The 17,726-nt window shown below is 42.3% G+C and overlaps 1 protein-coding gene across 1 annotated transcript in view; it reads right to left on the bottom strand.

Moving 5' to 3' along the window:
* Window positions 1-1,839: 1,839 nt before the first annotated feature.
* cabin1 (calcineurin binding protein 1) overlaps window positions 1,840-17,726 on the bottom strand; it is a 47,131-nt gene continuing 31,244 nt past the window's right edge. Inside the window, 8 exon segments of the mRNA XM_055050845.1 lie at window positions 1,840-3,102; window positions 3,209-3,411; window positions 3,672-3,830; window positions 6,451-6,709; window positions 11,060-11,134; window positions 13,030-13,722; window positions 13,842-13,938; window positions 14,024-14,187. Of these exon segments, the coding sequence (XP_054906820.1) occupies window positions 2,959-3,102; window positions 3,209-3,411; window positions 3,672-3,830; window positions 6,451-6,709; window positions 11,060-11,134; window positions 13,030-13,722; window positions 13,842-13,938; window positions 14,024-14,187 (1,794 nt within the window). The 3' untranslated portion in view covers window positions 1,840-2,958.

Here is a 17,726-nt window from a genome sequence, read left to right as displayed (position 1 = left end):
ATTTGCCACGTTTCTGTTAAGCAAATTTATTTTAGTAGTTTTGATTCGAACAATTTTAAGGTCAATGGAAGCGCAGCTAAAATCTTTTTAGCCTAATCCAACAGATCAAAAGGCAACAAACAGAGCCAGGGAATCAGCTGATGGATGTTAATGACTTTATTTCTCATCTATTCTTTAATTCAGATCTTTTAACCTTCATGTTGTCATTTGGGCTCCATTTATGCGATTCCAAAATTTCACAGGTTAGGAAGAAACTAGTCAACTTTTGAACTAAAAGACAAAAAAAAAAAAAAATATATATGTATATATATATATATATATATATATATATATATATATATATATATATATATATATATATATATATATATATATGTATTCAGCTTGATTTGGATCATTTGTTTTCCTTAAATAATTAAGTCATCTGAAATAATTTTTCTATCTAGTCGGCTTATTTTTGTCTAATTGAAAAACAAATTTTTGGAGCGATCCGAAACATTGAAGTGTGCCGAAAAGAATGACTGCAAGCTTTTTATATGCTGACATAATTGGGAGCAACACACCCAGCAGAAAGACAAGAACTACAGCATCTCAAAAGCACGCAGCAGGGGCCGGGCAGGCAGGCTCACATTTGGCCCTCCGCATAAGAAAACAAACCTCACATCTAGTTTTCCTGGCAAAGGGAGCAAATGACAACTTCACAGCACTTCATAAGAAACTCCTGGAAGTTGCTAATGAAGACTAATGACTTCCCTCGCGTCAGACAGTTCACACCACGGTGTACGGGCCCTTTGAGCAGCAGCTCCACGTCAGCGGGGAGGTCTGCCAGCTGCTCAACAGGGAGGTGAAAGAATATCACATTTAATGTTTGATCAGTGTTTTGAATGATAACACTCTGCTTTTATTTATTGAAGGATGTCTCTTAAAATGTGGAGCAGCGACTAAGCTTTAATTTTCCTCATGCTGTTTTCATTTTCATGTCGCTCTGTTTTGAAAAACATTTTTACTTTCATAATGGTATTAGAAGTGTTGTATAGTTCTAATAGACTTGCATAAATTGTTTGTGTCGTTTTAAGTATCTAAAAAATATCTAATAAAATCCATGAATGCACACGGCATTCAGTCGAATCGATTTTGTTTTGGCAGCGTTTTCCAAAACATGATAAGAAGAGATGTCTGTGGTGGTGGGGGGGAAGGGTTTGGGTGCCCAAGAGGAAGATCCCCCAGGGTGGAAAACATGGTAGAACCGCCACTGGACGCAAAGCTTTCCAGAAGCCGAGCTGAGGTTTTATTTGAACTTAGGATGCAGGACGTCTTCTCTAGACTTTAGCAAAATAAACCAAACTGATCTGGTCGAGCGTCAGGTCTTTCATCGCTCCACTGGCAGATCATTTCACTCATAACTAGATCTTTTTCCAGCAATTTTAAAGAACTATTGACTTTGAGCAAGAGTTTATCTTGCTGAAAAGTTGCTTGTTAGTTTTGTCTCATTTCAAGTGTACTCAAATATTCTGCACTAGAAACACCAACAAGGTTGGCCATAGGATTTTGTGTTTTTTCAGTTTATGAATCTACAAGTTTCACTTTATGAACTGAAGAATTGTCTTGAGTAGCCTCTGTATTAAGAGTGCAATAAAAGTGGCTCAATTTGGTTCAAAGACTCAAACAGAAAACATGTTTTTTCAAATATATATATATTTGGTTTGACATCAATAATGGATTCAGTCCGGACGTAGAGAACATGTTCTGTCGGAGCGACCTCAGGACTTGAACCCGCTTCACATACATTCCCCTGAAAGCCTGTCACAACCCCAAAAGCAAACAAACATAACAAAGCAGGAATTTTTTTTCTTCTCTTTATTACATTGGCAACAGTTAATCCATTTGTGCCCCTTTAAAAATGACCAAACGCGGCTTTCAAGAAACATAAAGAAGTCTTTCTTTTTGTTTTTATAGAAAACTATCTGTAAAAAACATTCGGTGCGTCTTCCTCTGAGTTTAGGCAAAGAAATGAGACAAACTGTCCTCAAGTGAAAGGCATCAAGATTGGAGAGTCTTCGTCGCTGCGCGCATCGGTTCCTCTGACGTCGGGTTGAGTTTCCGGCACCTTCCTCCCTCCAGCTCAATCCAACAAACATTCAAAAGATTTCTTTTTTTTATTTCTTGTTTTGTACAAAAGCTAGTTCCTCTCTCATTATTCGGATCAGTGCTGGTGGCAGGACGTCATCCTGGCGACAAGTGTTTTCGTAGCTACAGATGCACACAATAGAGACAGAATAATAACACGAAAAACACAAGTTTAAGTGCCAACTGAGAAGCATCGCATGTGTTCAGTGTAAACATTTTCAGTCTGCTACAGGTCATGAGGCCTGGTGGACCGTTGGCTCCACGGACGGAGCCGGGGCGCGGCCGGCCGTCCTCCCTCCCGGTTTCACCCAAATGCTTCGTGTGGCGACGTGTCGAGACCAGAATGTCGCGGCGGAGTAAACGGTGACAGGAAAGTGCTCAAGACAAGCGATTAGCTGCAGCCCGGAGAGGGGGGGAAAAAATACAAAAAATCTGCACACGACGTAGTAAAGATGCATAAAAATGTCGCTGGTGGCCGTTAACGGCGAACTGTTTTTCGTTTCTCTTTTTTTTTTTTTTGCCGGGTCGGATGTGAAGCGAGAGAGCTGAAGAAGCTTGACGTGTGATATGCATGAGTGGCACGTTGCAGGCATGCTGCGGGACGAAAGCCTTCAAAGTCCGTCACGCGCCGACACACTCCTCGCAACCGGAGCAACCACGCAGCGCCGTAGAATACTGCATTTCATCCGTTTGGAGTGAAGATTTATTTATTTTTATTTTTGTCCTGTGTGGCACGTGAGGCAACCAAAGCATCAACACAGACAGCTGCTCAGGAATCAATTATTATTTTTTTGTTTTTCAAAAAGTTGAAATCTAGTCCGAGTTTTAGGCTCAGATGTCCATGTAGTCGTCCTCCTCGTCCGACTCGCTCTCCAGAGACGACTCCTGGCTGGACGTCTCCTGCACCTCCAGCACCGGCTGGGTCAGCGTGTCCTTTTTCACCGTGGCAGCGGACTGGGATGACAGGATGACGTTCTGAACAAGGGAGAGGGGGAGGAGAAAGCAGACAGCAGAGGGCGCTGTTCAGCAGAGCTGTACGCAGTTATTGGGGAGTCTGGCATGGGGAGGCGAAGCGGCTTACCTTCAGTCGCTGCTTGGTTTCCTCTGAGATGCTGCCTTTAGGGGAGAGCAGCGTGGGAGTCGGGGGCGTCACCGTGATCTCCGGGGGGAACTTGGTGACGGTGGAAGGGATGAAGAGCTTTGGCATGTTCGCCGGGACGCGGGAGCGGATCCGGCTGGGGTCTGGAAGCTTGGACTGCTCGCCGCTGACGTACGGCGGCTGGTCTGGGAGAGACGCAGAGGGAGGGAGCCATGTTTCATTTCTACAGAAATGCACACTCCTTGTATGCCAAAGATAAAGACGACTTTTCTCATGTCGCATTCAAAAAGGCATCACAACTTTTTGTTGCTCAGCGGCAATGTGATGCCTTGAAATGACATCCAGTTAAACTTTAGTTTGTCTTGATCTCATGCAATTATTAGATTGTCAGTTGCCATACGCCATGATATGATGTCCTAACGAACTGAGATGAATGCGCTCTGACCTGAACAAGGTTGCGTGGTGCTACATGTTGCCGCTTCCTCCTGAAACCAGGCCGCCGAAGGTTCCTGGCCCTGGGAGACGGTGGCCAGTTTCATCTGCTGACAGAGGTGGGACTCCTGCTGGCGGTACAGCAGCCCCTCTGTGGGCTCCTCCCGCTCCTCTGAGGGATCAAACAACACGGCGCACATTCACTCACAGACATACGACAACGCTGCAGAGATGACGGTGTGAATGTCAACGATTCATCAAATATGTGTTCAAATTTTTTTTACGTTATGGAGTAAAATCACATGGAAAATTTATTTAGTCGTTTTATTTAGTCATTTGTCAGACTTGTGTTGCAGCACATCCAAATTTAGTTGTTAGTTTTAAATCAGAGGGCGGGGCAAACACTGATACTAATAAATCTCATTGGTCTGCAGCCGAGTTGCTGTGCAGGTGAACCAATAAGACGCGAGATCCATTTGATGATTCAGAGACAACTCAAATAGGAAGCAAAATAATGAACATTTACAATAAATACAACTATTATTTTCATAACGTCATAACATAATTAAAAATATAATAATTGTTTTAGCATGCAAGTAATTCAAGTTAAATTATTATATGCCACATTGTTTGTTAGAAACATGTTTAATAACCAAATAAAAATGTAATGAAACATTAATTTTATTTAAAACATTTAAAGGACAGATTAAATAGCTAAAACTTGATCGCTATTACGTAGCTAAAACTCAGCAGTTTAACTCCATGTATTTTAGGAATTTATTACTTCATATACCGGCAATAATTAGAAAACCTGCTAAAAACACACAAAATAAACAGTTTCAATGGGTATTTTCTAAGCTTATGATTTTGTGTCGGGGGACAAAATAGTTTGTGCAGAGAATTCAAAATCTGCAACAAAAGTCACTTTATTTTGAGTTCTTCCGTTTCACTGTAAAGGTTTCCAACTTTGTTGCATCACAAAAACTTAGCATTTTATTTTTTTTTTAGATCTCCTGCAAGCACAAAACATAAAAAATAGATAAAAATTCCCCTGCAGTCATGGCAAACGGATACACACTGCGACTCTGTGATTGTTGCCTTGGAAACCGTGACATAATTTACATCGGTGAGATGCTGCGGGACGAAACTGTCTGCATGTAAATCCCTGCTGAGGCAAACACACTTTTGTGTGGATTTGCACATGTTGAAAGGTCAACGAACTCAGAGGAATTACAGACAGCGTCAAGTCCTGGAAGGTACAAAGAGCATGAATAATGCTTAAGAGCTTTCACAACAACAACAAAAAAAGTTAATATGTTAAAGTATTTGTGTTCGATTTAGGGTTAAAGTAAGAAACTGGTGTAAAACCTCCACGTGTACAGCAACAAAACAGTCTCAAAACATTTAAATGTGATCGCTAACTCACAAGGAAAAAGTGAGCACAAAACAACTCAAGGTTGCAGTTTCAATAATCAGACGGTAAGTTTAAGTAGGTTGATGGATTTTAATTCCTGCAGCCATTACGCATGGCCCGAACTGAATATTCATGACGAGTTTAAAGCAAATCCTCCCAGAAGCTCATTCAGACAGAAGAGACTCGCAGCCTGGAGGACTCTGCTGACAGAAGCTCCTGTTGAGGGCAGACGAAACCCAAAAGCCAAAACACAAACTGCACACAGGCCTCTGTTATGTAATGCTGCTGATCAGGGCTTCTGGCGCCCCCTGCTGGCCTCGTGGAAGAAAAACATTAAATACCAAAGCAAACCAACCAAACATTATCCCCCATTTGGCAAATTTCATATTCACAAACGTAAATTTCCTTTTTTTCTTTAGTTCAGAAATTCTAACTTTATTTATCTGCTATTTTACAAACAGAAAAATCTCTAAACATGAATGTTGTAGGTCACTGAATATTTTGAATTGAACATAAAGCAACATTTCTGCAGGTTTCACCGACTCAAAATTGAGACTTTTTAAAGCCATTTTGGACAGAATCAAAGACCCAGATGTGAATCAATTTTGTCCAGATAACTGATGATGAATTTGAATTTATCCATGATAAACACAAACTGCTAGCTACCTTAGCTAGTTAGCAATAAGTTATAATTGCAGTTTACTAATTTGTATTTGTGAACAGATATCAAACTCAAAGATTAAACTCATGGTAACAAAACAACATGAATATTGTTCTTTGAACCTTTACAGAGTAAACTTGCAAGCTCCTTAAAATCTGACATTTAAATGTTAAACAACCATGAAATCAAATTCAGCAGCTTTGATCATCTCAAGAAACAAATGTTACATTTATTGATATTAATTTCAGTTATGTTTTTGATTTTAAGACTAGTTGTGGGTTTAAATAGTTTCACTGGTGTTGTTTAATTACCCAGTAATATTTTTACCTTTCCTGTCTACTTAACACCTTTTAATACAAAAACACGGCGGACCGACCGCTGGTGGACCGACCACCGAGCTTAGCAAGTTTTCTGGGGGATCCGAATTGATCAAATTTAAAAGTTCTGTCAAGAGGCCAGTTTTTTTTTTTAAATGAATTTAAGACATTATATATCTAAAATTAAGGCCTTAAAGATGAGACTTTTTAAGCACGAATCGACATCCTGTAATGCCCGCTTCCTGTTTAATTTCACGTTTGTTTCCACATTTTTTTCTTCGCATTTGTAAACAAAGATTTTCTCTCCATGGGAAGAAAGCAAACATAAAAGAACATGGTGTAAAAAAAAAATAAAAAAGACAACAAAAAGTTGCTTTTAGTCAGGATTCGGGCGCCGTACCTGCAGGTGGGAGGAAGGCCGTGGCGGCTTGACCGGCCGCTCTCCTCTGCTGCGGATGATCGTGGTGGAAGCCTGAGCTCTGGGGTCGGGCCACCTTGCTGAGGGGCTCGCAGGGCACCCTGGCCTGGCCGTCGTGGGCGGGCAGCGCGTGGCAGACAGGGTGGGTGAGCAGGACGGGCCCCGGCAGGGCGGCGGGGAAGAAGAGGTCCCTGTGCTCCTTGGCGTACTTGGGCGTGGTCGGGACGTCGCCTGTCGACTGCTGGAGACGGAAACAAGAAAAGTTGTTGTTAGAGCAGCTGGACTTCAGAGAGCAGCACACCGTCTTCCCCTTGAGGCAGAAAAAAAAAAAAAGGGTGATCCACACTGAACAGAACAGCATTTTTCAGACAACATACATCAGCGATATTAGTCCAGCTAATAATATCCTGAGCGGAGCTAGCGGCGCAGCGCGATATCCCGGGCGGCGCGAGGGGACCGGAGGCTGCGGTACCTGCATGCTGCTGAATGGTTCAGCTCTTCTGAGCCACTTTCCTGGCCGCTCTTCAGAGGACCAGCCACTTAGAAACACAAGAGCTGCACAAACAACCTGCGACGACGGCCGCTGTCATGGTAACGCAGAGGGGCACAGTTGAAGAAGAAATGAATAAACCTTCTCGAGTTTTTGATTTCGAACAAAAGAAAGAAGGGGGAACAAACAAAAAAAAAGGGCAAACGGCGCCTGCTGCATAAGATCCAGCTGCATTTATTGGAGAGCCTCACAGAAAGTAAACGCAGTGCGACTTCAGAGGGTTTCTGTGGTAAAGGTTAATTTGATAATTAAAAAGAGAAAAAAAAAACCACACACAACACTGGACTGAACTCTAACAAACACGTCGAAGGAGCCATCACAAAAGCGTTCTGCACACGGTAATTTGGCTCATCTGCCATTTATCCCAGCGGCTTTCTGGGAGTTGAAGTCAAACAGTGCTCTGAGTCACAGCTGAGTGTGGCAAAATTTCCCACAGGATTCACACAGCAATATTCACTGAGAGAGGACCGGATCGTTCAGGCCTCAGCAGCAGCAGCAGCTTCGCTCCGGCTTTGATGATTCACAGCTCATGAATTAATCAGCAGCAGCTCAGAAACCACAGAGTCAGTCGGGTTCGGTGCATTTCGACGCGCGGCGAACGCGAGGAAGTCAACGGAGGTTCCACAGTGCAAGGGGACCGACTGTATTTCACGTTTTCTCACTTTTACGTCCACAAACCTCTGCGCATTTTATTGGACTGAGCTCAAACTGAAACCCTACGACGACACATAATGGTGGCAGCATGATGCTGTGGGGCCTTTGCAGAAAGTGGGAAACCTAATCAGAGTTAGTAGGAAGATGGAGGTAAGAACTCTGGTGACTTGATGCAAAGGCCTTGATACCGGCATCACACTCACATGGTGGCAGGATCAGGCAGTAGGAATACCTTCGTTTATTATTAGATACTTACATGTGAAACTGATCTTATCCACAGATCTAATCTACCTCTGCAAGGGTCTGAAAATCAGCTACTGTCTCATTTTGCAAAGAATTGGAGCAGTGACTGGTTGGGGTGTGCGATACAGAAAGGTTTTATCACACTACTAGGCAGTATTGTTGTAAGAACGATAAAGGTGACAGTAAGAAATATTGATTACTTTGCTTTTAGAGTAACTGTGTGGCTCTGACTGCATGGCAGATAAACTGTAGCCTCACAAACACAAACGGTGCTGTTGGAAAAAACAATTTGATTTGTAATACGCTTCCTCAGGGCACCGGTCACATAAAGAAGCCTGATTAATTAGTGAACGCACATGCACACACACACACACACACACTGCATTTAATTTAATTTTCAAGATTATTGAAAAGCTGCAGAGGCAATAGTGAAACTAACAATCCTGGCAGTTTTGTGGGATTTAAAAATGATTAGTTGGAGTTTATAAATAAATCTGAATTTATCACAATAAATAATGAGCGACATGATAAATGCCCACCCACTCTGAGGGGCCGCATACAAATCCATGCCACACTTTTCAGATTGCTACTTGAAAGTTTGAAAAACCTCAAATATGTTCCACCTCCAACTTCATTTTTAAATATTCGTCACCTCATCATTACATAAAATTTCACATTTAATCACAATCAGGAGTGGAAAACCTGCAGCCGGTGCTGGGCTCTCCGACGCGCTCGAGCATTTCATTTCTTCAGGAGAATGTGCGAAGCATAAACAGAATTACAAAAAAAAAAAAAAAAAGCAGTGGAAGAGGAAAAGACGCTTTCCTCCCAATATGGCATCAAAGGCAAAGCTCTAATGTACACACATGCGACGGAAAGGAGCCGATTCTCCGCCTCGGCCCTATAAGGGCAGCGCCCCCTGTGCCAGGGCTGGGAGGACATGCATGACTGTGGGAAGCAGGCGAGGACGGGAGCCGAGATCCACTGCTTAAGGGAGAGTAACCGAAACGAAAACATGACAGCAGTTGTTGGCGCGATGGTATCACATTAAGAGGAGTTGCGTAATGCCGGCGAGTAAGGGTTTTTGAGAGAGCATTAGCTGATTCATATCTTCGCTGTAGGGGAGAAGACTTCATGACTTCATCTCTGACAGGAACAGGTCACCTGTTTAAACGTATCCGAATGATATCTGGCTTTGTTTACCTTCACTCGGGTCTTTTTTAATTATTTTTGTTGGGGGGTGGGGAGATGTTTATGTTTTTAGTATTGCAGTGAAAATAATGGATATGTAGGTTTTAAGATTTTCTAAAATGCAAAATCTGCACAAGTGTGCATCTAATTTTTTAAAATCTGAGAAAATAAGTTCCACTGGATTTCATCTAAGGGTTTCAGAGTAGGAGGGGCTGGACATAAATGGCAGAAATATATGAAAGAAAAAGTGCAGCTTCACTGTGATTTAATACTTACTGCTGGTCACAAACGTTGTGGTTTGCATTTGTAATGTGATAAAATATGACCAAAAAAAAAAAGAAAAAAAAAAGGTGAGAATATTTTTACAAAATATTGCAGTTTTTCCACAGAAAGCTGCTGGAAAAGGCGCCGACACAGCTGTTTCAGTAAGACTCAAACCTTACCCCTTCCCAAACACTAAATTTGTTGTTGTCGCTGTCAAGTTACGATTACAGACGCGAGTCTTTGAGAAATTAGGATCACAGAACTGGGAAAACCTGATTTATTTTGTCAACATCTCCTCCTCATGACCCGGAGGTTCAGGGAACATCACCGTGACAACAGGATGTGGGCAGAGACCCTTGATAACTGTGTGGGCAGGAGGAGGAGGGACGAGACAGGAATGGGGGACGACTCCGACAGAATGAAGCAGAGCAAGAAAGCATTCGACGAGGAGCTTGTTGGAGAAAAAAAACAAAAGCACAAGCACAGTTTGAGCTACAAACAGCTAATTTACAGCTGGATGAGCTTCTTAAAATGGCTCTTAGCTACATTATGTTCCTGTAACTTTACAGGCTTACTGGTTGTATAAGTAATTGGCGTTTTGCTGGAAACATTGAAATGTTCGGCCAAAACTGAGAGATGAAGCATAAAGCAAAGCTTGGGGCTATATTTAGCTCTGGCAAGGCTGTGAAGGGACAGACCTCAAGTGTTGGAATCACCGCATTATTAATCAGCTGAGCACATTTCAGATTTCATCTCCAATAAGAAAGCGGGACATCTATATTTAAACTTGCTGTAATGACACCAGGAGTATAAATATATAAATATAAATTTTCCGTTCGACTGAGACGAACCAGGAAATCAGCTGATGACCAGAATCAGCTGAATTTTGCCTCCATCAGAAAACAAAAATCAAGAGAAAGATGTACAGAAGCTCTATAATCGGGACATCTCTCCGGTCCGTTCAGGCTGTCGGACAGCGAGAGAGAGCAAGACTTTCAGCAGGTAACAGCAAGGCTCAACGTTCTACCGCAAAGTTGCCTTTTTATTGTCTTTCATGAAACATGCTGGATTGGCAAATATTCTCAATGGAAACAGATATTTTAATAATCCAAGCCAACAGTTGTGGTCAAAAATATCCGTAACCCTGGCATCCTACATATATTTTCATTTCTATTTTTCAAAATCACATTCTTTTGCAGACGCAAATGCCTCGACTTTTTTTCCTTGAGTTCTATGAACTTTTTGAACATCGAGTACAAAATTTTAACTTTTAACTGGTTGAATAGTAATCAGGTCTTAATTTATTTTAGTTCCACAAATCATGGAACAAAATGCTGGACAGCAAAGCTGTTCGTTCGAAACCAAAATGTTAAACTTTGGTTTAGAACAACATCGTTTGGACTTATAAGGACTGCTAAACAAGGACAATATTATCCGACAATAAATGTCGATTATTTAAAGGATAGCTACATAAACGACATTTGTCAAAAACAAAACAAAAAACCCAGCAGTTTTAATTCTTTGTTTGGCTTTTCATCCATGTACAATCAGACACCGAATTAAAAATACCCTCCAGTACCATATTAAAATCAAGTTTTGAGGTGGGAATTAAATGTTATTGCTGGAGATCTAACTCAGTGGAAAAAGGAACTGAGGAGATAATGAGCTGGTGGAAAATCTCAGCCTTACCTGTCTCTGTGCTGAGGCGGCCAACTGTATCTGGCAGAACTTCACTGCTTGGTCCAGAGCTACATCCTCATCGACCTGGGGCAAATGGGCAGAGTAAGGGCATTAGCACGGAGCAGCAGCATCACGTTGTGCATCAGAAGCCGAAGAATTTCAACAAAGCTCCTGGTGAATACAAAAGAGAAACAAAAACCAGGGACTGTGGGAGTCTGCGGCCTCAGCTACGGCACAATGCGTACAGCTGTACGAACCGACTGCGGCCATGTTCCCTGTAACAGGCTGTTTGCAAAGGGCATTTTTTCTTTCTATTTTATTTTTTTTCAAACCACTTCATTAGTTGTTTAAGCTGAGTCAAGTTTAAGCATGCAGCAGCTTCTCGATTTCACGTCTGCCTCACTGTTAAAACCACACACCACCAAGGTAGGCTCCATGTTCCGCTTCTGTTAAAATCTTATGTCAGCTGGACGGTTCTCAAAAAAAAGGAATCCATCTTTCTTCCAGGGGAGGGGAGTTTGCCTCACGTAACAAGACCCAGACAGCGAAATGTTCTGGCAGCAACGGGAGCCATTAAGTGGCTCATTTCAATTCATTCCCCCAATCAGTCAGAATATTTCTCGAGGAAGAAACGAGTTCCGCCCCAGACAGTCAATGTTTGAAATTCTTTTAATTGTTGTAGTGAAGGGAAATTTCAAAATCACAGGCATTAAAGGGAACTTATGGAGTGAGTGAACCTCTTATAAGACTGAGTCAGACTAAGGGGAGTTTGGAGAAACGGCGTGGCTTTTGATGGATGCAGAATCGGCACAATGTCGTTAAGAGACAGAGTTTGATTACACCCAGGAGCTTCCAGCTCTTTACGAGACAGAGCTGCATGCATGGATGTCGTTAAGCCCTTTACTGGCAAAAAGTGAGTCGCAGACATTTGTCACCTGTCGAGCCGAGACAGTTTGATGGCAGGAAGCGCTGCCTTGTCTGAAACACGTGACACTGTGTTTTTTATTTTTTTATTTTGTCACCTTAGGAGGGAATCAAAACAAAACAATAGTAGCACCAATGTGTAGACCAAAAAAAAAAACCCTGCAGCCTGGTAGGAATTAAAGACAGCCGACTACAACGTATTCACCATTTGTAATAATAAAGGAGTTGCTTTTAGGAGACATGATTTGGATAAGTTAATGCAGAGTTTGTTTGTTGAAGGAAATGTTATAGTTGCAGTCCGTTAATAATTAAAAAGTGTTGCCAACTACAATCTTTCTGCTTTGAGAATGTAACAAACAAACAAACAAAAACGCAGACGACGAGTGGTGTGTTCAGGAAATGAAGGAGAACTATTTACGTGTCACCAGCAGCATTTCATTGAACAGGCTGCTTCTTTTGTCACTGATCAAGGACATCCCCACCATATCGCGTGTTTATCTAATCAAAGTTTGTGATGATACACAAACAACAAGTGTCGCCAAATATTTTACAATCAGAGATTTTGCATTTATGGCATAATTAATGAATACTTACTGCAGTCTTCATACTATGCATGTTGCCTACTAAATATTTGCAGCTCCAGCTAAAACCTCGCTTTACCTTGATATCAGAAACCCACCCATGTCTGGCACAGATGTGACCTAGTTATTTCTGCTTAAAAATGCCACTTCATGATATGAATACATAAAAAGCTATGCTTAGACTCAGTTTCCTGCTGAAGGAGTAAGAGCAAAGTGATAGAAATCACAAAGGCTGAATTTAGGTTATAGAGCGGAAAAGGCGGTGCTTTGTAGCAGGCCCTGAAAACGCAGATCAGGGAAAGCCCCTCTTCTTTTGTCACTAATTCTGTTAGTAGAGGGGTAGAGGGGTTTCCCGACAAACTGAAGTCGAGTAAAAAAAGGTTCATGTTCAGAACAAATGACTTTGCACAAACAAGCAAATAACAGAGGAGAGTATGTTTATGCATAAACTGGAGACATTTTTGAGAGGTTTACCTGTTTTATGAGCATGTACGTCTCAGACATGATCTTCTCAATGCGCCCCAGGTCATAGGTCATGATTTTCTGCCCTTGCTGCCAAACTCTGTAGGCATCAAGCAGCAGGGTTTTTCCGGACTCCACATCCTCTATAAGTTTCCTTTTTCTGTTTGGCTTCCGTAGTAAGGCCTGATCGGTCGCACCTGCAGCCACCGTGATTTTTGGTGCGGCTGCCAGCGTCGGCGGCTGCTGCTGTCTTGAGCTGATGCTCAGCTCCTCCAGAGACAGCTCCTGCGGCGCCCGGCTGGTTTCAGTCACTTTCTGCTGTGCTTCCGAGCCGCTCGGGGAGGCCTCGGTCTCTGCTTGGTTGCCCTGAGAGTCTGTGGTGGTCGAGGGTTTCCTCCAGAGGCAGGTTTCCATCTCCATCGGCTCGTCTGGCCCCGCTTTGGTCCCGTCATTCCCAGCGGTCTCCGGCTTCCCAGGAAAGCCTTCTTGACTTATACTCCCTTTATCTGCTGCCGCTGGCTGCGAGGTCAGCTGAGCCTGCGAGGCTTCCCTGGGAACAGTATCAGAGACACAAGCTCCCTCTGCAAGCCCGGGCTTCTTAGGCAGCACGTGCTTGCTGTCGTCGGAGCCAGGCCTGCTGGATGCGTCCGTTGTGGTCATCTCCCCCATGGAGGGCGCGGGCGCTTTGGGAAGCTGCTCAGACACCTGAAAGAAAGCAGAAGCTGTCAAAACATGAAGTAGGAGCATGCCAGACGTCTCCAACCACAAAGCAGCCAAACAGCATGGCTGTCGGTGCGTTTTGCAACTCATTCCTTCCTTCTTACCCCGGTCAGACTGCTCAGGTTGTCCTCCAGGACTTTTACAGTTAGGAAAAATGCTCTCTTGGCCAAAACCTGGCGATCGACATCCCGTAAATATTTCCTTCGTGGGAAAACGAGAAGAGATGTTGTGAAGCCAAAAAACTAAACATCACAAAGTGATGGGATCGCACAAGTGATGTCCTTACTTTCCCTGGTCGGGGTTTTTGTGGAGCATGAAAGAGACTTTTAGCAGTGTGTTGTGATCCTTGAGTTGAGACAGCACCTCCAACAAGAGGACGACAGAGCGGTTCATATGAGATGCAAAACTTCCTGGGCGATCAATCTCATCCACCGGAATGCGCCAGATGCCCTGCAGAGGGAGAAAGGGGAGACACAATGCAAAGCAGGACGTTAAGTTTTACTGTTACATCATCATCATCATTGTCGCTGCAAACATTTCCACTTAAAATTTCTTACTGTGGATGACCTGATCCAATCCCAAGTACGGGCTCATTCCCCTGGATGAGGATTTAAAAAAAAATAACCAGCAGGATAGGCAATACCCAGGTCATGTGACCTGGTCTTTATGTTTTGCTCAGATTACATGGTCCAGGTATACCAACATCTCTAGGACACCTGAAACAGCAGTCACTACATTTTATGACTTTGCCATTTGATATTTTGTAAGAAAACAGGAATATATTTACGAAGGAGAATTTTTTTTCTCTGAAATTCCACCTGCAATTTAAAAAGCCTAATTATCACCAAGTGATACATATAGAAAAAAGAAAAGATACATGCTAATGTTACCGTAGCATTCCAGACTACTGCACCCAATACGCACATTAACTCCTGTCAAATGTAAAATTTAACTCCTAATAATATTGCTTTTATTTAGTTGATTTCCCCTGTAAAAATGATCACAGTGTGCTATAATGCTTGGTGTACTGGCAAATTTGCAAACACTTTTAACAAGGTAGGAAGATTAATGTTCATATACTTCATAACTAATCTTTGATTGTCTGGAAAATAATCAAATACTACATTATGGAGCGGGTGCATGTCTGATCCCCACCATCATGTAGCCTATTGTGTATGAAAAAGAAAAAAAGGTGAACGTCTAACGTTTTGTACACTTAAATCTGCTCCAGTGTAATGGGCCACAATGTATCATGGAGTAAATTCAGGCAAAGTTGAAAGCATCAGTCTTTATGGAAGACTGTACGATATTAGACAATCTTGTGACGGCAGCTCGGTCTCATTGTGACGACAGTAACAGGTGTGATATATTTTCTTTCCTCTCTCTCAGACTGTGTTTTCATTACTGCAATCATTAGCATGTTGGCCGAAGCTGTTTCTGTCTGACATGAGCTCCTGCCGTCATATGTAAAGTACAAGTCTGTAACTCTTTGAATATAGTCAACAATACCTGCACTCCAAACAGGCTTTTGCAATATAAATATTCCACATACTGAAACCCAAACTAAAACTACTTCAATCAAAACACATTTGCTCTTCGACGTTGGGTGTAACATAATGTCTTCTCCCTTTTCTTGAATCGTAGCATCTTAGTTATCGATCAATACATGTTGTGGGCGTCAAAGGCAGTGCAAGTCAATCAAACTGGCTATATAATACTATTGGAAAGCAGCACACTCAACAAACTGCATATAAAATATAATAAACCAGATATGGCAATGAATGTCTGGTGATTCGGGAAAAATGATCTGTTTTTACAACTAGGAAACGTTGAGGCTGGCCTACAGAAACTTTGCTACTATCAAGAAAACAAAGAGTGAATGTTATCTAGCATGTCACGAGTGAGAGCTTCAAAAATCACAATGAAGACCATGAAATACTGGATAGTTTGCAATGCGATGTTTTACTGAATACGCAGTGTCTAGTATTTCACTCTGTGTTCCCCATTGCTAAACATCTTTGATTGATATCAGGGACAAAAAAAAAAAAAGCCCTTATCCTCATTCCTTATCACCATGAATGTGGGCGTTAATGATTATATCAATCCACTGCTAATTATAAAATAAACCAGTTATGTAAATAGTTAAAAAACAGTAAAGTTTCTTAATCTGAGCCTGGTTTTACATGCCCCCTCTTTGCCTTCGAGACAAATGGAGTTTCTGACACATGGAAACAATTAGCAACAAGACAGGGAGAAAAAAAAAGTAGTGCTGAAAGGAGGGAGAAGTAGTGGAAGTGAAGTTCACGCCATTCAAAGAAGCCCTAATGAGGAGACAAAAAGGCCTCCAGAGAGACACTGTGGACGATCTGGTCCCTGCACCAGGTGGAAAGAGAGGAATTGGGGGAAACTTTCTCTCTAGGAACACATGATAGGCAGCCTCATTAGTGTCCAGTTCTGTCCAACACTTGTAACAAACCAGCAGACAAGCTGCCAAGAACTGATGAGGGATTTTTTATTTTTTTTGATGGAAGCGTCCTTTAGCAGAGAGCACATGTCCTCTCAGCAGGTAAACCCGAGGCGGGCCGAGGTCCTCTGAAGTTACCAACTCCAGTGCAGATGGTGCTCGGGCGGAGGAACGAGCTACAGTCAGAAAAAAAGCACGTGTCCCAGAGCTCAGGCCGCATACTCAGAGAAATGTGCGTGAAACAAAAAAAGAAAAAAGAGAGATGACAGTATCAGGATGGAGCTAAACAAACGAGATGGCGCCATCCGCTCCTGCTGGAGGCAAGAGGGAACTGGGCGCCCCTAACAGACAACTCCAGATTGTCAGATGACATTTTCAAAGCCAGTGGAGAGGAACACAACAAAGACAAATCCTTGGGACGGACTCACAGCCTTCGGAGCAAGAAAGCGTCAGATTGGGTCATCTGAACAAAACACAGAAAGCCATCTGAGGGGGGAGGGGGTGGAAAAAGTAACTAAACTTTTATCTTTCATATGCGCTTTGAAAAATTTAAAGTAAATTCTCAATGATAAACTGTTGCTCTTTTTTAAAAAGCTCCTTTTTTTGACATATGTCTACAAAAACACTCCTAAGGAGAAAATGGGACTAATGCTTGTCTGATTAGAAGATTTGTTATTGTTACATGATGGAATCAAGCAGAGCTTTAGGAAGGGTTTACCCTTTCAATGTACAGATTACGAAAAGCCTCCAACAAGAGAGGAACGAGCTCGGTGGGCGGTGGTGGGGGTTGGGGGAGCGCGCACTTAAAAAGACACATCTAATGCGGGAAGAGTTGCTCTTCATCAGAGAACCATCCAATGACAACAAATCTCTTTAGGGAAAGCAGAGCCATGGCTTTACCCAGATTATTCTGCAACCCACCAGCTAAAGCAGATTTGTAAGACTTTTACTGCAATAATTTTAAGCATCTCTTTTTCTTTTTTTTCCCCTCCCTCCACTTGTTTTCAAAAAAATCTCAGCTGCTTGAAAAATGGTGACAGCTTTGGCACGGATATAACAACACATCACGGATCCATCAGACTGGGATCCAGACGCAAAGCGAATAAGAGAAAACACTGTCAGAATCTTTTCAAGAAAGAAATCTGTTGCTTTTTTTTAAAAGATCTTAAAGTCAAACGTTTAAACGTGAACGCGCTGCGATGTTAGCAAACGAGAAAACATCAAACAGATTCTCAATTAGGGAATTGCCAATTTGTAAAAGCTGCACACTTCGGAGTGGAAGTTGTGACTGATGAATGAAGTCATTTTTCACTTTCGCTGTCAGTAAGATGTAAGGAGCTAATAAAAAAGAAAAGCATTTTCCACTACATGTCGAGACACGCTGATTCCATGTTAACAGAGAACAAGACTGAGTGGATAGCAAGTGGGCTAATGCAGCCAACTGCTCAATTTTAGTCTTTCGATCTCGGTCTGTAAAGAGTCATGTTGAATTTAGAAATCTGATGATAAGAATCTACATCCGTAC

Source organism: Poeciliopsis prolifica, unplaced genomic scaffold (assembly GCF_027474105.1).
Source record: "Poeciliopsis prolifica strain line A6 unplaced genomic scaffold, Auburn_PproV2 SCAFFOLD031, whole genome shotgun sequence".
Classification (NCBI taxonomy): Eukaryota; Metazoa; Chordata; class Actinopteri; order Cyprinodontiformes; family Poeciliidae; genus Poeciliopsis; species Poeciliopsis prolifica.
Note: the sequence above shows the minus strand (reverse complement) of the source record. Positions and strands in the feature narration are given on the sequence as shown.